The sequence below is a fragment of the Panicum virgatum genome, chromosome 5N (assembly GCF_016808335.1).
Source record: "Panicum virgatum strain AP13 chromosome 5N, P.virgatum_v5, whole genome shotgun sequence".
Classification (NCBI taxonomy): domain Eukaryota; kingdom Viridiplantae; phylum Streptophyta; class Magnoliopsida; order Poales; family Poaceae; genus Panicum; species Panicum virgatum.
In genome coordinates this window covers 19,447,288-19,470,769 of record NC_053149.1, presented here as the reverse complement: position 1 = coordinate 19,470,769, position 23,482 = coordinate 19,447,288, and the positions used below count along the sequence as shown (strand labels likewise).

At 42.0% G+C, this 23,482-nt stretch overlaps 2 protein-coding genes and 1 long non-coding RNA gene across 3 annotated transcripts; 1 reads left to right on the top strand and 2 right to left on the bottom strand.

Moving 5' to 3' along the window:
- Positions 1-2,876: 2,876 nt before the first annotated feature.
- On the bottom strand, positions 2,877-3,826 carry LOC120675691. The gene is made up of 2 exons (XR_005675446.1): positions 3,351-3,826; positions 2,877-3,260 (listed from the first exon to the last, which is right to left on the bottom strand). It is a non-coding gene; the product is annotated as an uncharacterized LOC120675691 (long non-coding RNA).
- Positions 3,827-5,471: 1,645 nt separating this feature from the next.
- Positions 5,472-7,557, top strand: LOC120674640 (protein ALP1-like). The gene is made up of 4 exons (XM_039955790.1): positions 5,472-5,550; positions 6,286-6,692; positions 6,778-7,003; positions 7,088-7,557. Exons 1-4 carry the CDS (start codon positions 5,472-5,474, stop codon positions 7,393-7,395), a joined length of 1,020 nt encoding a protein of 339 aa, XP_039811724.1. The 3' UTR covers positions 7,396-7,557.
- A 5,799-nt stretch (positions 7,558-13,356) lies between these two features.
- LOC120676824 (disease resistance protein RPM1-like) lies at positions 13,357-23,275 on the bottom strand. The gene is made up of 3 exons (XM_039958143.1): positions 22,771-23,275; positions 16,701-17,246; positions 13,357-15,550 (listed from the first exon to the last, which is right to left on the bottom strand). The coding sequence occupies exons 1-3, from the start codon at positions 23,215-23,217 to the stop codon at positions 13,643-13,645; spliced, it is 2,901 nt and encodes a 966-aa protein (XP_039814077.1). The 5' UTR covers positions 23,218-23,275; the 3' UTR covers positions 13,357-13,642.
- Positions 23,276-23,482: the final 207 nt, after the last annotated feature.

Genomic DNA, 23,482 nt, shown 5'->3' with positions numbered 1-23,482 from the left:
GATAGTTCGATCGTCTAAGGTCTGTTTACTTTTCAAAAACTTTTTCTAAAAATATCACATCGAATGTTTGAACACATGCATGAAGTATTAAATACGGATAAAAAAAATCAATTGCATAGATGGATTGTAAATTGCGAGACGAATGTAATGAGCCTACTTAATTCATGATTTGCAACCGTGCTGCTACAGTAGCCATCCGCTAATTATTAAATTAATTATGCATTAATTAGGCTCGTTAGATTTGTCTCGCGATTTCCCGACCATCAGTGTAATTCGTCTATATCTGATACTTCTAATAGGCTTCGTAAATGTTGCCCAAAAATTTTCCCTAAAAATTTTCGCGAACTAAACAGCCCCTAACTTCGCCCTTGACCCGAAGTGTCACGAGCCTTTCTTTCATTCTTTGAGACGTGGAGCGCTGATGTGCTTCTTAGTTACTGAGCCAATTCTTTTCCCATAATCGTGTGTTGTAGATTTTGAATCCAATTTTTTCATAAACTGATATAATTCTTTTCTACTTACAGTGAATAGCAGGAAATCCGTACCCTTTATCGGAGGTTGCTTCGGAAAAAAAAAATCTTCTACTGCTGTTGATTATTCATGCTTGAGTCACTATCTGTACATCCGAGGTTTCCCTGGGGAAGGGCGGAGCGCAGGGTTGCCACTCCATTTGCTATTTTGCGATGACAAATTCAATGTTTGGGAACTTAGGTACTAAACTCCTCCATTATCATTGGAAACTGAAGGTCCAGGCCATTTTGGGGCCTCCATAGCTCACAACATGATATTGGTATTTCTAAGTGTGACATCGAATGTGTGTATATGGTTCTGTGTGTGCTAAAATTGTTCTCAGTTGCAACTTATCCTGGAGATTCGTATTTGGAAATTGGAATGTCGACATGCATCTAGTCTAGAGTCTGGAGTGCACTACTCTGAGCAAATACAGATTATATCCCACAGAAATGCAGAGACTACTATTTCCTTTAGTACCATAATCTGAAGGTAGAGCAGCGACATAAAGCAAGGACAATTGTGACAAGACACGGCAGCAGAATATTTTCCCATCATCAACCTAAAACAATTTGTCTAAGAGCACAAGTAACAGAGCCTAGATCCAGAACTTGAGACATCTGCCTAATGGAAGATACATCTGAACACAATACACACCGCCCTGGATTTTACACGCTTAGCAACACAGCACTTACAAGGCATAAAAGCTGGCGACCTTGATGGTTCTGGACGGCTTTATGGCAACATTGCAACCGATGTACTGGCTATAGGATACGTTGCTAGCAAAGATCAATTGCATATTACAAAAGAATCATCTAGATTCTACACTTTAGCATGATCGCAGTTGCAGGAATGTCAAAGTGAGGTGGATGTAACGTCCCGTCTCCCCGAGGCCAGGCCCGCTTACATCTAGATGCTTTCTAGGACATAGACTGTCCTCACAGACCAACACCAGTCTTTTCTGCACACTTTGTCCTCACTCGTGCGCACCCGGGAAGAACTTCCCGGTCGGTCACCCATCCCCAAATTTCTCCGGGCCAAGCACGCTTAACCTCAGAGTTCTTTGGAGACTGGCTTCCGGAAAAAAAGTTGTAATTCTCCGGGCCAATCACGCTTAACCTCGGAGTTCTTTGGAGACCGGCTTCCGGAAAAGAAGTTGCAACTTGTTAACATGAGTATTCTATCAATCCTATTAAGCCCTGGGCCGGAGTGTCATATGCTCACCCCCTTAAGAGACCGACGTCCTCGTCGGTCAATCCCAAGCCAGAAACGTCCTCTCTTGGCCACGTCCTGTACGTCCAGTGCCAGCAGCCCATGTGTCACGTCCGTGCGTCCAGTGCCAACGGTCCCTGTGCCACGTCCGTGCGTCCAGTGCCAACGGCGCATCCCAGATGCCCGCGCACTGACCCGCCACGCACCGTACACATGCCGGTGGCATCTGCGTCCCCACGCGCCCGTGCTCATGCCTCCGCACTTACGCCCGTACGTGCCCGTGAAACCGCGAGAGTCAGCTCTGATACCATTATGTAACGTCCCACATCCCCGAGGCCAGGCCCGCTTACATCTAGCTGCTTTGAAACCGCGAGAGTCGGCTCTGATACCATTAAGTAACGTCCCGCCTCCCCGAGGCCAGGCCCGCTTACATCTAACTGCTTTCTAAGACATAGACTGTCTTCACAGACCAACACCAGTTTTTTCTGCACATTTTGTCCTCACTCGTGCGCACCCGGTTGTCCTCACTCGTGCGCACCCGGGAAGAACTTCCCGGTCGGTCACCCATCCCCAAATTTCTCCGGGCCAAGCACGCTTAACCTCGGAGTTCTTTAAAGACCGGCTTCCGGAAAAGAAGTTGCAACTTGTTGACATGAGTATTCTATCGATCCTATTAAGCCCTGGGCCGGGGTATCACAGTGGAGTAATGTCATACAGTCATGTCAGGATAAATGCACAAATTAGGCACTCACAGGATAAATGAACAAGGCAGTTATCCCTAAGGTTGTACTCCCTCCGTTCCCTTTTATAAGGCGTGCATGTATTTCAAAATCCAAACTTGAAAATTTTGACTAACAATTATTTTAAAAGTATGTCGGTTTAGTAATACAAAAGTGGTACCATCAGATTTATATTACAAAAAAAAAATAGATCCATATGATTATGATTTTATATCTAGCAATAATATATTAGAAGAGCAATTTATAGTCAAAGTATAGCTTAGAAGACTGCCGTATCAAGTCATGTCTTATAAAAGAGGACGGAGGGAGTACTAAGGTAAGCATGGGATATGTTGTTCAACAATTCCTAAAACATAATTGGATCAAAGCTCTCCTAAAACATAATTGGATCAAAGCTCTCAAGTACACCACAACGGAGACTAAAACGATATATGCAGCCACAGCAAGGACCAAGTAATAGTGACAACTAAACATTTAGGTACTTAGCTCCTTCAGGTGAAATGAACTTAACATAGGCTATAGCGATAATCTCAAGACCTCAAGGAAGCGCAGGGGAATCAGCAATTTATCATGAGACTTTCTAATCATTTAGGTATGAGGATTGGTTGATGATGTCTTGGATGACAAAGAGGCTATATAATCTGCAGTTTCATACAGTTCCTTCCTCTGAGCAATTGTTGCTTCCATGAACTCTTTATGCTCAGCAATGGAATCAATAAGTTGCAGCAGCTCTCTCGCAGCTGCCTGAGTTTCTTCATCATCTTTGAGTATTGCATCTTGGAGCCTCTTCTCCGAATTCTACCAAATCAAATAGAATTTCATTTAAATTATCTGATTGTGAATGTGTTACACATCTTTAGTATTGAACAAAACAAATACGAAAAGTACCTTCAAAAATTTGTCTGCCTCCTTTTCAACGGAACTCAAATCATTGTTCTTTTTCTCCAACTCATCTTTCATTCGTCTCGCATCAGCTGTGCATCTTGAGTCATCATTTGTGATTTCACGATCCAGCGAGTTCAAACGAGCAACTATCTAGACAACAGCAAATACAAGAGGTTTGACTTAATTATTTTGCAATAATTATTCTGTAAGAGTCCCGAACAACTTGAGCTGTATGATAAAAGCCGGGGCCAAGCACTTGTCCATACTGATAATTGTTTAGGATCACCATGAAAAGAGACTGGGATAGGGAATTCAAGAATACCCGGAAAAGGCTGCAAGCCAGAGTAACATTATATAGATGAAATGCTCCTACACAGAGGGTACAAAAACAAAATCCATTTAGAAATATTTGACAACTGCTCCTCTAACACTTGACTGATTATTCATCATTTTATTTCTCCGACTCTGTGAATTAGATAGCCTCCAAGATACTCATTAACCTTGCATACATAAAAGTTTTTATTTTGCCGGAAGTACAAATTAAATTCAGATACAAGGTGGCAGGACATCCACATATGTGTTAACGAATAAATCATGCTCGCTGCTCTTACTGAAAGAGAATATGGCTTGGGAATAGTAGATTGATTATGGGGTGCAAAGCAAGTGTACATATATAGACAAGGAGGTCCTAGGAGTGGCTTATAGAATAGCACCAAATCAGGGAGATCCCATAATCTAATTTACAACACATCAGTAAAAGGCAGAGCATTAGAACAGGCATTAATTTACATGAAGTAAAAGGGAGATCTTTACAAAAGACATAGATTAGATAGCCCTCAAACCTAATTTACAACACATCAGTATAGTCCATGGCATTGTTTCTAAGGTGACAAGGCAAGCCGTGGCGACTGGCGAGCCACTCATTCAAGTCGCCTAGGCGACGCCTTGGCGAGCATAAGGCGTGACAAGGTGACGCCATATGATTATTAAAAACTTAAAACCAGGAGCATGGTTTAGGGATAAAAATGAAAATGAAAAAAAATAAAAGAAGGATAAGGAACAAAAAAGGCCCAGCCCAGCAGACAGACCATAAAAGCCCCCTCCCAAACTATCGTGAACTATCTAGGGCTGACCCTGCTCCTCTACAGTACAGGTGCCTCTTCTTCCTCCCGATACTGCTCCTCTCCAACCTCCAAGGTGCATCTTCTCCCTCCCGATCCTGTTCTCCATGTCCACTGCTGGAGCCGCCTCCTTCTAGATCTCCCCTCCGTTTCCTCACTGCTGCCGCCGCCCCCTTCTAGATCTCCCCTTCCCTTCCTCACTGCCATCACCGCTCCCCTTCTAGATCCCTATGCGAGATACCCTGCCGCTGCCCTTCAAGAGTCAGAACCGAAGGGGATGGAAGCAGAAATTGGTCGTTAGCCTTGCCTGGTCCTCCTCCAGTTCTTCCTCTCTCTCTCTCTCTCCTCGCTCCCCTGCTATCATTTTGCTGAATTTTGGTCGTGGCGTCCGAGACACCCAGGTTTTTTCAGCGCCTGACGCCTAGGTGACGACTAGGTGACGCCTAGGCGACCACTTAAAAACCATGGTCCATGGGACAAATCCAAAATCCGATTTACAATAACAGCAGAATTGTTTTTTTCCATAAGTCAAATCCATTCTTCATGTTTACTTCACCATAAATTTCAAGAGTAAATAAATATTAAGATAAAAGGGTGGTAGGGCATCTGCCTAATTTTTAACAAATTGATGATGCCCCCTGCCGCACTTCTCTAGTGAAAAGGCAGATCATTAGAAAAAGAATAGATTACATAACACTCAAGTCAAATCACAACACATCAAAGTGTAATCATGACATAAATACAAACTTCACTTTCCAATAACAACATCAATGCATCATAATTGGTCAAGTTCAAATACTAAGGGCTTCTTCACCACAAAGTTGATGTGTAAATATGCTCAGTGCCCACTCCCATTTATAGGAAGCACTATTCTTCCTGATTTTAGGCTGTGTTTGGTTCCAGGGTCGAACTAGGTCGGGACGGGTTCGACCCAGTTGGACCCATGTTTGGTTAGGGGGTTCATATGGGTCGAGTTCAACCTGGAGGGGAATATACCCACTAGATGCGGGTCAAGGTGATTCCTTCAAAACCAACGGACCACTCCGACCCACTTCCCTCCCACGCCGTCACGTGCGTCGCGCGTGAGCCGTCGGTCACCCCCCCAAACCTTATCCTCACCCTCACCCTCACCCTCCCACGCACACCCCAGCTGGATCTCGCGAGTCGCGACGCCCCTCTCTGGCGGGCGGCGGCGGCGCCCCTCCTCCGTGGCGGTGAAGCTCCGCCTCCCTGCTGGTGCATCCCCGCTCCCTCCCCTCCCAGGTATTGCGCCATGACCCCGGCGCCCTCCCCTTCTCATTTTTCCTGGCTGCGCCTCCCCCTTCCCTCCTAGCTCGCGAGCTGAACCATGCCGCCCCTGTTCTTCCCTGCAGGCGCCGCCCCTCCCCGTCTCCCCTGCCCGCGCCGGCCCGGCGGACCTGTCCCCTCCCCTCCCTTGTCGCGGCGACCTGGTTGCACCGGCCCTCATCGTCGTCACCGCATCTCCAGCAAGCCGACCTTCTCCTCCACCACCAGGCATCACTGAGCCGCGCCATCCTTCTTCCGCCCCAAGGTAAGCAAATCCAAACCGATTTGCTGATTCTCGTGTGTGGTGCTTGCTAGATTTGGAACTAATTTTGCTACAACAATGGGTATACATGTATATGTTGCTAGATTTGGAACTATGCCATGCCTATATTATTGTTGTTGTCATTGTTATGTTGTAGATGGATAAGAAGACCAAGGCTGTAATTTGCGCTGCTGCTGCACACATGTTGTTATCAATGGTGGCCGTGATTATTCAGTCTAGACTCTAGAAAACGTAAACGGGGTGAAAGGACTGCTGGTATTTACCTATGGGCCTATGGAGGAAAGGGATAGGATGAGAATAGAATACCTAAACAATAAAATTTGGAGGGATGACACAGTTTGTGTGAACATGTTAAGACTTAATAGAGACAAGTTCTTTCGGTTGTGCAGTCTTTTTAGAGATCGTGGTTTGCTTAAAGATACCATTCACGTGTGTGTTGAGCAACAAGTGGGCATGTTTCTAAATACAGTGGGACACAATCTTAGGAATAGGTTAGTTGGAACTAATTTTGATAGATCGGGAGAAACAGTTAGCCATTATTTCAACAAAGCACTCCATGCTATTGGTCAGTTACGGGGGGAATTAATTAAACCCCCATCCTTGGACACTCCAAGCAAAATTGCAGGGAACTACAGATGGGATCCATACTTTAAGGTGTGAGCCTTATTGCTGTTTTGTTTTCAGATTCATACTAATCTGACCTCAGCAATGTCCCTAATCTCTTCTGGAAAAAAAATAGGATTGTATTGGAGCAATTGATGGTACACATGTAAGAGCATTTGTTCCTAAGGATATTGAGAATTCATTTCGTGGTAGGAAGTCTCATGCCACACAAAATGTTATGGCAGCCGTAGATTTTGATCTACGGTTCACTTATGTCTTGGCTGGTTGGGAGGGGGCAGCACACGATGCTCTAGTTTTACGAAATGCTTTAGAATGTGAGAATGGTCTTCGTGTTCCACAAGGTAATAGAGTAGCAGGCTCTGAACTTGTGCATACAAATTTGTCATGTTTATAGAAATTTGACCAACCTGTCCATCACATGATAGGCAAATACTACCTAGTTGATGCTGGATATGGAGCAAAGCCGGGATTCTTGCCCCCTTTCCGTGGCGTCCGGTACCACTTGAAAGAATGGGGGAGGGGGAGTAATCCGGTGCAAAATGAGAAGGAGTTGTTCAACCTTAGACATTCCTCTCTTCAGGTCACAGTAGAGCGTGCATTTGGGGCACTAAAGAGAAGATTCAAAATTCTTGATGATGCCATCCCATTCTTCCCTTTTCCAACTCAAGTAGATGTTGTTGCTTGCTGCATCATTCATAATTGGGTCATACAAGATGGGGTAAGATGGGGTTGATGATTTTTTTTTCGAGGACTATCCAAGCTATGAACAAGCTTCAACAGTCACTGGACAAGCAAATGACCATGCTGCTATGGTTCATTTCAGGCAACAAATTGCTGATCAGATGTGGTCAGATCGTCAAAACAACAATGTTAACTAATATTGTTTGATGTATTTCATTTGTAAGACATATGTATTGTTCAATTCCATTTGTGTGTAAGACATTTTTTGTTTGATTCCATTTGTATTGGACATATTGCTTGCTGTACCATGTGTGTAAGACATTTTTTGTTTGATTCCATTTGTATTGGACATATTGCTTGTTCATGTGATTGTGCTGAAATTCAAGTTCATGTGTATAACAGGGCGCTGCAACTAAAATTAAGTGTGCAGCTGGACATATAGTTTGCTGATTTTGTTTTTAATTATGTGTTTGTATGACAGGCAATGGATGCAGCTGAAGGACTTGGGGGAACTAGCGGGCCTGCCACATGGACTTCAACAATGTCCGCTTTCATGCTCACTCACCTCTGTAATTTGGTGGCTACTGGCTTGAAGACATCGAAGGGCTTTAAGGTCCATCTCAATGCTTGTGCTAGGGCTATCAATGAGAAGTTCAACACTATGCGCACAGGTGAGCAAGTCAAGAACCATTTGAAAACATGGCAGAAAAGGTTTGCAAAGATAACTAGACTTAAGAAGTTGAGTGCTGCACTATTTGATGAAGATAATTGCATGATTACTCTTGACGCTGAGCACTACAATAACCATATTCAGATAATCTATACTCCATTTTACCATCATTAGGCTCATGCTGAATTTTCAGATTTTGTTGACTAATATGTAGTACATTCTAGGATCATAAGGCTGATGCTGAGTTCTTTAACAAGCCCCTCCTGCACTATAGAGAGATGGAAACAATATTTGGAAATAGCATGGCCACAGGAAACTTTGCAAAGGACTCAAGTGCACCTCTAGGAAGAGACGATAATGATGCTGACAGCCAAGAGGCGGAGGATACTGGATATGATGCAAGTGAAGGTACTACTCAAGGGGCAACATCTACTGCTAGCAGACCCAGCAAGAGGGCAAAGTTAGCTGAAATCGAAGAGGAGGGGCTGATTGGTGCTGTCAAAAGTGTAGGTAAAGACCTTGCAAATGCTATACAAATGGTTGCTCATCCGGATGACCTGCCACCAGACCTATTTCCAATGTTGCAGAGCATGTCTGGTTTCAATTCAGCCCACATATCTTATTACTTCCATTATTTGGTTACGAACCCCTGTTATTAAAACGACGTTTTCACGACGTGAAAACGACATTTTCACGAGAAAACGTCCTTGTGAAACGTCCGTTTAAACGTTAAAACGTCCGTTTAAACGTTAAAACGTCCATCGTTTCGTTAAAATCTACCCTCTATTCGTTTCGTCGTTTTATCGTTTTAATAAGCTTGTTGCGAACCCTAGCATTGGTAGAGCTTTCTACGCCCTGCCATGGGAGAACAAGTTGGCGCGGTCAGAGAAGTTGGGGGCAGCGCCGACGCCCGCGCCGACGGAGGAAGTGCGGTGGCTGCTGCAGAGGCTGCCGGCGCCGGAGTCGCGGCGGGAAAAGGCGGAGTCGAGGTTGCGGATGGGGATGGCGCTGTAGTGCGCCGGGGTGCCCTCGGCCGCGGAGGGCGCCAGGGAGGACTTGGGGAACCGCCGGCCGCCGCCGCCGCGCCGCATGGCCACAGCGGCTCTTGAGAGGATTTGGGGGTTTTAAAATGGAGCGGCGGCAAGGGGAACCGCGGATCGGAATGGAATGGAGTTTTCCGTTTCTCCGTGAGAAGCCCTTGCCAAGTTGTGAGAGTAGGTACTGTCAGGGCTATTTTTTCACTTTTTAACTTTTAAAAAAAAATTACATTTAGATCTCTGAAGAGAAGATTTGCTATTTTATACCTGGGTGGCACCATAAGTTACGTCGACAAGGTAACACATCTTGGTACCTTGTCGCCAAAAGTCATGGCGCTGAGTTTTGCAACCCGATTTAATGTGGTGGTCGACGACGTGGCGCCACCTCAACATCATAAATTTTGATGCCGAGCTTGGTACCATGACGGCGTCGAAGTGTAAACTTATATGGCATGCGAAATAGGAAGAAGTCCATTTTTAACCATCAAACTATCATCGAAGTTTGATTTTAGGCATCGAACTTCAAAACTGGGTATTTTGGCCATCAAACTATGAAATCCAGACAAATTTGACAATTTACCTAGTTTTGAAGGTGGTTTTGCCTATATATCTTTTTTAAAAATAATAAATAAATTAGTTTAGTCTTTAGTATTCATAGCTAATTTATTGTGTTGGTATTTTCTTTATAGATCTTCCTTGCATTCGAAGTTCGTTGGATACATTTAGTCGATCACCAGGTCTAATATAGTATAAAAATAATTAAATAAATAAATAATGGGTGCGTGTATGAGCATTAATGCAATACCAATATAAAAAAATTAAGGTCCAAATAATTCTAAGTATATCACCAATACATAGATTATATTTTTTAAATAAATTACACAAATATCATATTTTTATGATCTAAAATAAATTAGGTATAAAATTCTAAGGACTAAACTAATTTTTATTTATTTTAGAAAATGTTTAGAGGCAAAAACCACTTTCAAAACCAGGTAAATGGTCAAATCTATCCGATTTTCATAGTTTGATGGTCAATAATACCCGATTTTGAATTTCAATGGTCAAAACCAAACTCCAGCGATAGTTCAATAGCTAAAAATAGTTTTCTTCCTTATAAAAAAGAATGGATCCAATCGATTGGTGGTTCATAACCAAGTCACCCGACGCCGCATGGAATAAAGAAAATTTGAAATTCTACCATTCTCAAAAGTGGACTTCGCCGTTTTGCCATCCCGCAAATTGGTTTAGTTCGATTGCCATTATGAAACGGTGGCCAACCGCTAAAATGCTTTTTCGAGATTTCCTAATTCATTTGCTGATTTCTCCAACAATAGACCATATGAACTGACCATTTTACCCTTGTGCTTACACAGAACAGAGACCTTATCCATCCGTTCGAATCTCAGGGCAGGCTCGCCTCCCAGTTCTTGCCGCCGGCAAGACCTCGTCTGTAGCGGCGGGCACTGCCCTTTCATGCCCGTCGGGGCCCAAACCCCCGATGCTCGCGACGCTGCCCCTTCCTGCGCGCCTCCACCGCCTCTTCCTGCCGACCCCGACGCTCTCCCACCCAAGCTCCCGCTGCCACCACTCCTTCCTGCCCGTGGCCACCAGCCCACCACCGAAGGACCCGCCGCTGCTTGAGCCCGACAGCACCCCATGTTACAAGGTCCGGTTTGACTGGCTTCGTGGATCTGATGTGATTGGATGGATCTTGTCCCTAGGTAATCCATTTCTTCCTTCTCGTTGTTGTTGTGATGCTGTAGGCTATCTAACTCGAATGCGTACGATACTGGTTGTACATCCCCATCTGATTGTTTTTTTTTATGTGCATCGATTTTACTAGGCTCGATGGGGAGCCTGAACTTAGTGTAGCACTCGTAGAAGCTCCTGGAAATGTTGATGGAGCCTTACCTCATTCAGAACCTGTTGAGGAAGTAGGACCAAATGCACGAAATGTTGATTGGAGTACACTCCACGAGGTGTAGGAAGGCAACGGAAAGAAAGGATCAAAAGCCACTACAAGAAATATGACATTCTACGACGATTTCAGAGTGACAATTCATCAAATATCACTAGCTTACTCTGTTTATGACGACCAATTCAATTTATTAACGAATATTAGACGTGCGTCACAAAAACTACCTAGAATTCATCACAAATTATACCAATTTCATATTGTGACGAACATGGAGCGTCATGTTAGGATAACTTATGCATCACAATTTAATGACAATGGGAAATTGTCATAGTTTTAGACTTTCGTCACTAATTTTTTTCAATGTTAACAGAACTATTGATTTTGAGTAAAAAAACATAAAAACTTACCACAACCAAAAGGTTCATAACTATATTTCAAAACTACTAATGTCATAACTAAAATGGACACTAATGAAAACCACTCACCGCCGAATGTTTATTATTTGTATACTAAAGTTAAAAATTGGAAGAGATATATGTGTTTTCTTTTAATTAAAAAGATAAATTCCTATGAACAGGAAAAATATTTTTATGCCAAAATCTTCATAGAAATTTTCATGTCAAAATTTAGAAAGGCCCTATTTAGATTCCAAAAACTTTTCCCAAAAATATCACATCGAATGTTTGGACACATGCATGAAGTATTAAATGTGGGTAAAAAAACCAATTACATAGATGGGCTGTAAATCGCGAGACGAATCTAATAAGCCTACTTAATTCATAATTTGCAACAGTAATGCTACAGTAACTCATCCGCTAATGATGGATTAATTAGGTCTTAATTAGGCTCATGAGATTCGTCTCCAGGCCGAGTCAAAAAAATTTAGGTAAGAGGGTGAAATCATTTGAAATTAACTCTGTTAATTGGGCTTGGCCCGGTTAGAGAATACGAAAACTGGAAAAAAAAGGGCAGAAAACAGACCAACATAACCCATTTGGCCTAGTTAGCCCGCTTCCCTTGTCTTCTTTCTTCAGCAACCCACCTGGGCTTATGCGAGCATGGCCCATCTAAATTCTGAAAATTGCAAAAACTAGCCTATGACATAGCGGGCCTCTGTCAGGCCGTGCCAATTAAGCCCATGCTCAGTCCAATAAATCTAATAACATTGAAAACGTATTTTCAAACTACCCTTTCATTGCTTGTGTTTCATGAAAAGAAAACGTATATTCTGTCTCGCAGAATACATATTCAGTCTATAGAAAGCGCCTTTCATTAGTTTATATTGATTCTTCTTTTTAGTGTTACATGGACCATTTTTTTAAAAAATTCAACAAAAATGACACAAGTATTTGAAGGCAATACTACATGTGTAAACCAAATTTGAGTTCTAAAATCCTCATATTTGTAGTGTAATAAAAAAAATGAAAACTGATATTTTTCTTTTTGTACCTCCAAAAATATTTTGAATTTTGAAGTAGATTTTGGTGTGAGCCTTTTCCAACGGAACACCAATCTCTTGAGTTTTTGGTATTCTCTTTGAATTTTTCAGAACCAAAATATGTACAAATTTTAGTAATCCACGTATGACTTATGAGATTTCGAGTCAAATGCTATCTAAAATTTGAACTTACCCAAGTGTCATCATATCAAAACATATATACAAACTTTATATGTTTAGAGATGTATAAGATGTACGTTTGCACAATTTTTTTTTTCAAAAATTCAATCCCCTTCGTGATTTAAAAATATGAATTAAATGTTAAATATGGACTTATTAAAGAGCTGACAGTTTATTGCAACATTTGCTATTTGTATTTGTTGCCCTGTGTGGGCAGGATTTTATGGGTTTAATTAATGTTCAATAAAATGGAATACATGGGCTGAATATTATGTAATATATGTTGGGTTTTAGTATGCAGTGTTTGCCCTGTAATAGAATTGGGCTATTATATTTAAGCCCACAACTTACGTTTGAGCTCCATGAAGAAAATGTGTTGGCCCATAAAGGAATTGGGTTAGCTCATATGATAATTTCAATTGGCCCATAATAGGAACAAACCATGTCTGGATAATAAAAAGACTCAAATATAATTATTAAACAGGCCAGCCCATTTCATATTATTGTAGGATTTTGTGATGTTCTGATGTCAACTAATGATAAAAATCAAATGTCATAAGACAATGGAAAAGAAAGGATCGCCACAAATAAACTGTGAAGAAAACACAACACAAAGTCACAAAATATCTTTTAACACGCACATTCTATGACAAAGAATCGTTCGTCACCAGATTGTCACAAATTTTAGCATATGACTTATTTTTGTGGTTTTGTGACAGAAATGAATTGTCATGAAATGTCAGATCTCTTGTAGTGTGAAATAAAAGTACAATGCTAAATGAAAGGGTAATGCCTCTTTTTATTATCAATACAAGGGGTAAATAGAAAAGATAAGAAAAATCATACATGAAGAGGTATGATAAATCATACATCAAAGGGGAAATAAAGGAAAATAAGAAAAAAATACAGCATACATAAAAGGGAATATAGCAATCGTACATCAAGGGGAAATAAAAGAAAGTAGAATAAAAACGTACAATTGGAATAATGGAAATACACATGATATATTATACAGGCGGTGCAGTGACGACCTTGAGCCGTTGACCCTGGAGCTTAATTTACCTTCAAGATTGATCGATTTGGATTACGCTCCAGTTGCATCTGTAAATCGTGCATGAAACTATCGCTGCCGGCCTTGAGCCAAAGTTCTTTGAGGCTTGGCAGATAAGACAGCCCAGAGCACCCATGCTTCTCAATATCGGTGCAATTCTCTACTTGTAGTAACTCAAGGTTAGGGGTCGCACCTTGTTCAAACTTTATTGACTGAAGGTAGGGTAATCCATCAAACTGCAGCAACACAAGGCTTCGGAAGCTCCCATGCTGGAAATGGAAGCGGAGGTCTTTCCCTTCAATTGAGTTTGATAGGAGCCGCAGAATGGCAAGACGCGGTAGTCTCTCAAGGACATATACAGCGTCAGGCCCCAGTCTGGTGCTCCTGAGCTTCAACTTTGTAAGATTCTGAAGGTGTAAGATCCATGATGGCAGCGTGATAAGATTTCCGTACAGCTTGAGGCTTCGAATGTATGTTGGAGGCGATGAGGATTTGCCATCCAAACAGTTCTGCAAACCTGGTTTTCCTTCTGACCGAATTGACAGAGATTGGAGGAGGGTGAGCATGGCAATGGCTGAGAAGAACTGCTGGCTGTTCTCCCTATTGAGACCGGTCACTCCCAACTTGCGTAGCTTGGTGAGTTTCCTAAGCTCCTCCGAGCTGTCTTCCCTAGCTCCGATATCTATGACACCGAGTGTTTCCAAGGAGTTTAGCTTCCGTGTCCCATTGGGAACTTCAATACCGTGCTTATCCCGCGTCGGGTACAGAAGATGGCCATCATAAAAGAATGTCTTATTGAATGTGTCTCTCTTGCTGGCTTCACCGCTATCCTTTGGCTCTGACCGGAATGAATTTATGATCACACCTTTCATCACCCCACCCAAGGTAAGTCTTTTGTTTGTTTTTGGAGCTGCTGAGCCCATGCAATCTGTAGTTTTCTCATCCTTTGGTATTTGACCAGCACGAAGATATTGAAGCTTCTCTAGGTTGACAATTGTCTGTGGCAGTATGATCATGGATGTACCCCTAACATCCAGCGTCTGGAGGTCCCATAGGTTGTCCAGTGAATGTGTGAGCCAAAAAATGTTACGACATCCTCGGAGGGAGAGATATTTGAGGTGAATAAGCTTGTCCAAATGTGGCTCAATGTGATGATCCCGTAGTAGCTCACCTGTACCTGCCAGATCTAGCACTCGAAGCATCCTCATCTTTTCTAATAATTCGAGGGCTGGTTCCCACTTCCCACAAACAGTCAATGACCGTACACACGATATGTCCCCTATGGCGCTCAGATTATTTGCGTCCCTCCTCCAGCTGCTACTTATGCTAAGGTGTCGTACATTATGACAGGTCTGTGAGCTGCTGGAACGGCTGCCCAGCACAAAGCAAAACTTTTCCTCCATTGACTGTGCCAAACTGATTTCGCGGAGAAGACTGTGGACACGGCAGTACCTTATAGTTGCCACACCACCAACATACACCGGTGGCGATGGCAGGATGATGCCCTTGTTTATAAAATCAGCCAAGTAAACCTCACCATTCTCTTCTGCGTTTGTGTCACCGAGGTAACCCTCCGCAATCCACCGCCTTATCAAACATTTCCTCCTGATCATGTTCTGATCTTCACAGAAAATAGACAAATACAAAAAGCATAACTTGAGATGATAGGGTAATTCCTCGCAGTGGGACGTCAGAGATGTTTTCAATATTTTGAGACTTGAATTCCTGTCCAGCTCGGAATGGAAATTCTCGGTAAAATTTGCCCATTCTTGAACTGTTCTAGGCCTGGTGGCCAAGAAGCTGCCTATTGTGGATATTGCAAGGGGAACCCCCCTGCACTTGAGGACGATGCTTCTAGCTTGATTGAATAATTGTGGTTGCCCATCAAAATGTTCTGCTTTCATATTTACCTACATTCAATGTCATGTTGGTTTTGTCAAAATAAAAAAAATATATAATTGGAACTTGGTATGGTTACACTATTCAATTACAAAACAGTTGATTGCTGTAGCAGCACTTCCTAGAGCTGTAGATTTCATTTGACAATGTCAACAGAACGGATAACTTCTATAGAATTGTAGATTTCATTTGAGATTGCAACAGTTTGTTAATGACTTTCTAAGAGAAGAAGATTTATTTGATTATCTTTCTAATTTTTTGACGAAAATAACACCCACCCTCTCATGTTCTAATCTTCAAAGGAGTTTGTCTAGGACTAAAATGGGGCACAAAGTAGTCGCTTCACCCTAAAACTCTTGAAGTCAGAAGCGCTTGCCCTGTACTGAGATGATTCTAAATTAACACTCACTTTCAATGATATATGTGTAGATTGGCCTGTTTTAAATTTCTTCGAACCATGTGAATGCTTTATTTATAATTCTCATTCCATATAACATTTTGTGGAGAATGACAATTCATGCGTGACTGTGTACGCTTTATTTTATGGAGTAACTATTCATATGACAGTTATGTGTGACTATCCATACAGCTATTTCCTATTCATATGACTGTATTGTGGATCTTTGCCCAGCCCCACCGGTGATATATCAATTGCTGTGATTGGTTGGATTAACTTAGTCGTACTCAAGTTGTACCGAACAGTCAGACGCATAGCAAAGCTCTATTTCGTGATACGAATTTGCTGCATTGTTGTTGTTCAGACATAATGTATATTGGGCCCCATGTCAATTCCATGCTAAAGTACCAGGCAAATCAAGAACCTACTCCGACAGCAAAAAGCTTGGGGCACCATTTTTTAGAAACCTTGTCCTCTGTCATCTTTTTATTTCTAGAAAATTTTGCAAAAAGTTTTCGGGAACTTGTTTCCCAGAATACCTTTATTTTAAAATGTAACCAAAGTTATTGAAACAATTTCTTAATGACTTCATTTTATTGTTATCGATTAATTGGTGCATAGTAACGCAAGTTTTGCAGTGAATAGAGAAGCATGCCGGATGATGATGATGGTCTGTATTCATTTGGGTGTGAGTGTGACAGAACCACATATATATAATAAATATTTAAAATGAAAAGAAATGGATGTTATATTTATGTATTCACCTTGTTCATGAAGAGTTCAAGTGCGTCATCATCTTTCATAGCTTCAAGCTTGTACATGTTCTCTCTGGAACAATGTTCAGCAACAGTCTTTTCTCTTGTTGTGACTATGATTCGACTTGCAGTAAGCTCATCTGGAAAAAGTTTTATTAAGCCTTTCCAATTATCAATTGACGATACATTGTCAAGTACAATGAGATGCTTCTCTTTGTGTAGGAGCTTGTTCAACTCTTCAATTAAATCTTCATGTTCCATCTTTTTCAAGGTTTCTTTATATGTCCATTCTTCATTTCGTAACTGATAAATTAAACTTCTGATGACCTCGTCTACCATGAGAGGATGAGATAAGGTGATCCCAGCACACATTTTAAACTTGCTGATAATATCTCGTTGTTGGCAGATGCTTTGGGCAAGAGCAGTTTTCCCGAGACCACACATTCCCCATATGGGAATTATTTGACGCCGTTTATCATCTTTGTTAACAATTTGGATGATATGAGACTTTTCAGTCTCTCTCCCAACGAGCAGGGCATCCATGGTAACAATCAACTGCAAAATATACGAGCCGAAGTGAGAAGAAATGACATGTTTGTCAAGGTAAAAATAATGGATAGTACATGTCTTTAGCTAGCCCCTTTTATTTGTAGTAATAATCTTTTATAGTACCTAGTATTGGATTGCAATATGACGGACATAGTAGCAGCAATTGAGGCATACAATGGGAGCACCTACCATTGGTAAATATTACTAGGAATATCTAGGTCCGAATGCAAATCAAGATGTTGGTACTCTCTCTCTCTCATGTAATATGATTGTTGATTTCCAGATGAATCAAGCAACACCATTTTTATATTGTCAGTCTTAACATTTTTTGTTATTAATATTCAAACCGGGGAATGTTTGATTTTGATCAAACCTAGAAACGTGTATATTTCTGGGTAGAGTAATAAGTAGTTATATACTACGTGATGTATTTCAGTAATGAGTGACACAATGAATACGATGTATATATATCGGCAGTGGACTTACTGCATGGTATTAATTTTCCAGCAAATTATGTGTTGTGTGCAAATCAGCAATCATTAGGATTAGACCACAAATGTTGTTTACAGTGGAATTGTTGACAAAAAACGAATTCAATTTTTACAGTGGAGTTGTTTTTGCATGGACCGTTGTCAGCAGAAATTTTCTGAGAATTATTAGGATTAGACCATGGACATCAAACATGCACTATTGTTTTACTTTTTTATATATTTATAATTGCGGATCTGAGAGACTACACTTATTGTACTAGTTTAGGAAATTCTATTTCTCAAAAGTGCTTCTGATTCTTGTGCGTTGTTTAAAATTTTTGAAAATATAAGGAGTTGAAAGTATTTTCCACGACAAGGTTTCTGATTCATATCATTTTCATGTGAAAGAACTTTTACAATTAGGTGTAACAGAGATTAAAGTTTATGAAATTCAATCATGTGTATCAATAATAAGCATCAATGTGAGCATTGGAGGGAATATATTACAAGAATTGTTTAATTATTTCCTGGTGAGCTCAACAGACCGATCCTCTTGTAGGTGCATATTTCTTTATGACACAAAACCAAACTTATTAGTACACTAAATTGTATTGCGGCTCTACTGCTTTATTTCCACTTACTACCTGCACGCCAAAAGAAATAATTTCAAGCTTTTGAATCTTCTATAAACAAAGTTATCAGCATTTGTGGTGCCAAATTAGTATCAATAGATGAATGATGAAATATATATTTCTTTATATATGTGGATATTACACATGCATACGTTATCATAAATATGGATTATTACTCCCTCAGTTTTTAAATTGTTATCGTTGACTTTTAGTTATGATTGACCTTTTGTCTTATTATTTTTTTAAAAAAATTATCTTATATTTTATGATTTATTTTATCGCTAGATAAAATTAAAACACAGCCTATAATTTTATATATTTAAACTAATACTTTGAAGAAGATAAATAGTAAAATATAACACAAAAAATCAACGTGACAACGATTTAAAAATGGAGGGAAGTATTATATTATTTATAAATGTAGTTGTTGACAGCCAAAATTGGCACCAACCGGTCTGACCGGTCTGACCGAGCGGTCTGACCGGTCGAGGCACTGTGGCTTGTCCGGCAGGGACCGACCGGTCTGACCGGTCTAAAGAGGAGTCCGAGTCAAATAAGGTTTTTTGTAGATCTAGATATGTAATAGGGATTACTTGCGGGATAAGTCCACCCCACCCTATAAATATAAAGGGTCACGACCAATTGAGGGTATCAATCGAACAAAATCAATACAAACTCTACTTTTTATCCTCTTCTCCAAACCCTAGCTTTTCCAACCCCCTCTGCTGTTCTTCCTTCGTCTCCGCGATGTTTGAAGGCGTTCTAGGTGACTTGCCGATACTAGAACAATCCTACGTGTGCCTACCCTGACGGGGTCCCTCCCGGGTTCGCGTTCGTCGGCTGTCGCCGATTCTCACCGGCGACCGGTCTGACCGGTCCTATAGACTGGTCTGACCGCTCCACGCAGGAAGAGCTGCATCGAGCTCTTTCTCGCGCTGCACAAACTAGTGCATTCGTGTGTTGACTGAGATTTGCGTCAACATACTTTTTGGCGACTCCGCTGAGGAGAAAGATCTTGGTTATCAAAACCGATCTAATCTACCCTGAAGAAGATGGGCTCCAACACAGAAATCGACAAGGAGAATATCATCCCTTCATACGAGCATCTTCCTAAGGACATCCGCCTGCTGCTGGAGGAACGCAAGAAGAAGCGCGATGAAGAAGATTTACAAGTGGCGCTTGCGAGCATCAAGGTCGATCGACGCGGCAAAGTCACCAAGATCAAGGAGATCGACTTCGCTTCTGCCTCCACAGATGCATCTATTGAGGTAACACCTGCTGTAACTGCTCCACCTCCTGGTGTTACTATGGAACAGATTCAGAAATTGCTAGTTGAGCGTGATGTTTATTGGGTTAATTGGCTTAGCTCTAAGGAAAGGGAATCGGCTGGCAAGAAACCAGAAGCAGCCGATGAACCTCCATCTGTTTCTACTTCTGAATTTTATGTTCCTCAATCATCGGCAGCATCTCCTACGAGTCAACCTCAATATGGGATGCCGATGAATTATTTCAGTGGTAAAACTGTTACACCCACGTACACTGATCCTATTATGAGTATTCCTGGTTCGGCCAACATCAGCCGAACGAATGAGATTGTTCAGTACACACCACCAGAAATCTCCAGGAACTCAGTGCCACACATCGGTCCTATCTCCGACGAGATGTTCGACTGATATGTGCAGCGGTGGCAGAACCGACAGAGACCGGTCAGACCGGTTCCCCCCAACCAGTCCGACCGGTCCATCCGGTCAGTTTGTTTCAAACCAGCGAGAGGTATCTACATCCACACAGCCAAATTCTTCGAGTAATTTTGATAAAATGCTTAATGATTATAAGAATGATTTGGCTAATCTGCTTAGAGAAAGTTTTGGAGTGGATATTAGAAGTAAAACCCGCACATACCAAAAGCCGTATCCTACTTCATTTGATTCGGTTGCATACCCTGCTGGTTTTAGGTTGCCCGAGTTTGTTAAATTCAGTGGGGAAGATACTAGAAGTACTTTTGAGCATATTAGTCAGTATCTTGCCCAATTAGGAGAAGCTGGTTCAATAAACGAATTGAGAGTGCGTTTATTTTCTTTATCTCTAACTGGAACCGCTTTCTCATGGTTTTCATCTTTGGCACCTAATTCTATTGGCTCATGGGAACAATTAGAGCAGAAGTTCCATGAGCACTTTTTCTGTGGGCATGATGAGCTTAAATTGTCTCACTTGACATCGGTTAGACAATTGCGTGATGAATCTGTCAATGATTACACAAGATGATTCCGCGATAAAAAAACCGATGCTTTAGTGTGAATATTGCAGAAAAAGATCTTGCTAATTTGGCTTTTAATGGCTTACGCTCTCACATCAAAGAAAGATTAGAGGGCTATGATTTCTTTACTGTTACTCAGGTGCATCAAAGAGCTTTGGCTGTAGAAAGCCGAAGCAAAGAGCCTCAAGAGTTTCATAGACATCATCGTTCTAGTGTGCATACTTTAGAATGCAATTCAGATTGTTCGGACGATGAGTCTAAAGATGTATATGCTGCTGAGTTTGTTTGGTCATCTCAAGCCAAACCATTTACTTGTTCTGCTCTTAAGCCGATTCACAAAAATCGCCAGGATGAAAAATTTACTTTTGATGTATCCAAGTGCGAAAGGATATTTGATGAGTTATATAGGATTGGATACGTCAAGATGTCACATACTTTACCGCCGCTTGAAGAATTGAAGCGGCGAGCATATTGCAAACTTCATAATACTTTCTCGCATGCCACTAATGATTGCAATGTGTTATGTAGACAAATTCAATCGGCCATTAATGAAGGACGATTGGTTATTCCTAATATGCAAATTGATCAGAATCCTTTCCCAGCGCATATGTTGGAATTGAATAACCCTAAAGTGCTAGTTCGGCCAAGTCAAGCCGAATCAACTAAAGGGAAAAATGTAGTCATTGGTGATGAAAGACCCCGAAAAGAAGATGACATTGAAGACCCCTGAAGGCGCAAAAACACTCGGGGGGGGGGGGGCAAGACTAGAAAATGAAGGCCGACAACAAGTCGACTGGTCTGACCGGCCACAGCGGCGGTTCGACCGGTTCGACCGGTCTGACCGGTCAAGGGACCATTCTGAACGGTGCGTCCAGAAAATCTAGGAACTCCTCCAAAATCAAGACAAGGCCGAGTTTTACGGAACTCTTGGCCAAATACGAGAAGGAAGGGAGTGCTCAGAAACAGAAGGGGCGACCAAGCAAAGTCAAGGATACGGGATCATCGTCAAAACATCAAAAGCTATCGAGTCAAGGTAATTATACTTCATCTAGTGGACCGATTGCTCCATGGTGTTGCTGGTATCCTTACTTTTATACACCTATGGATTATAGTAGGATGCATATGCAATCATATTATATTCAGTATCCTCCTATGTATCCAAATCATGTATTACCACAAAGACCGATTGTTACAAGCGATAATCCGGTCAAGCAAGATGTTGATTGCAGTAAGGAGAATGAGAAGAGCAAAGAGCAAGATTCAAAGTATTTACAGCCGAGGTGGTGTCCCTCAGGCTTATCTCATACTCAGAAGCGAAGGGTGCAACGTATGCGCAAGAAGGAGGCAATGGAGCGACAAGTGGAGGCTGTGCCAAAGACGTCAACAACGACGAAGATGGTGTGGCGGCCTAAGCAAGTTGTTTCAACATCGACTTGAGCAAGACATGGCCGATAATTGTTTATCGCAAAAAAACGGCCGATGTAATATTAATCATCGCCCTTAGACAATTTTGGCTCAGAAAAATTTTTTTTTGGCAAGCAAGTTTTACTAAAAAACAGGGGGGCATATGTTGACAGCCAAAATTGGCACCAACCGGTCTGACCGAGCGGTCTGACCGGTCGAGGCACTGTGGCTCGTCCGGCAGGGACCGACCAGTCTGACCGGTAGGCCCGACCGGTCTGATCGGTCTAAAGAGGAGTCCGAGTCAAATAAGGTTTTTTTTGTAGATCTAGATCTCTAATAGGGATTCTTTGCGGGATAAGTCCACCCCACCCTATAAATATAAAGGGTCACGGTCGATTGAGGGTATCAATCGAACAAAATCAATACAAACTCTACTTTTTATCTTCTTCTCCAAACCCTAGCTTTTCCAACCCCCTCTGCTGTTCTTCATTCGTCTCCGCGACATTTGAAGGCGTTCTAGGTGGCCTGCCGATCCTAGAACAATCCTACGTGCGCCTACCCTGATGAGTCCCTCCCGGGTTCGCGTTCGTCGGACCGGTCTATAAGACTGGTCTGACCGCTCCATGCAGGAAGAGCTGCATCGAGCTCTTTCTCACGCTGCACGATCTAGTGCATTCGTGTGTTGACCGAGATTTGCGTCAACAGTAGTCAAATAGACAAAATGATTGATTTTCGTAAAAAAAAAGAGTCATTGATAACATTTTCACCTTCTGTGGAAGATCGCGGGCTACGCCACCAGTAGCTAATGCGGGGAAAGAGTCCTTATATCTCTGATTGGTTTCACAAATCCTTCCTTTGAGCCCACGTATCTGGTCAACCACTGTATTCCTCTGCTTCCGCGGGTTCTGCGGCTTCTTCGTAGTCCGCAGGTGGAGAACGAACTCCTGGAAGTAGTCCTCCACGTCGTAGGCGAGGTTACGGACCTGCATTATCCAAGCCCTGGCAGCTTCCGTCCGATAGGCACTAGCCTTGGCCGCGTCCGCCAGGTAAGCTCTCATCATCATGAACTCATCCTTGATGAAGTTGAGGTCGTTGTTCAAGTCGGTCTCATTGGGAGGTGGAGTAATTTTACTGTACAGTAAAATTACCAAGTCGAGGATAGTCTTGGCAAGACTAAGGGTCGCCGCTGCCGACACGGATATGTCCGGCGACATCTGAGCGATGTTAGAGTTTTGTGGTTTTGTGACGGGAAGGATGTGCTAGCTCTCCTGTGCTCTGTCCAAGCGCGCGGCGATGACCTTTATAGGCCATCCGGTAGGTAGGGGCTCCAGCCTCCAGTGGAACCGAGCAAGCGACGACTGACTCGAGCAGTCATTGCAATCGCATACTCCCTCCATCATAGAAAAACTTCACATCTCGGTTTCAGGCAATATAACTTTGATCAAAGATTTCTCTAACTTTGATCAAGCTTAAAAATAT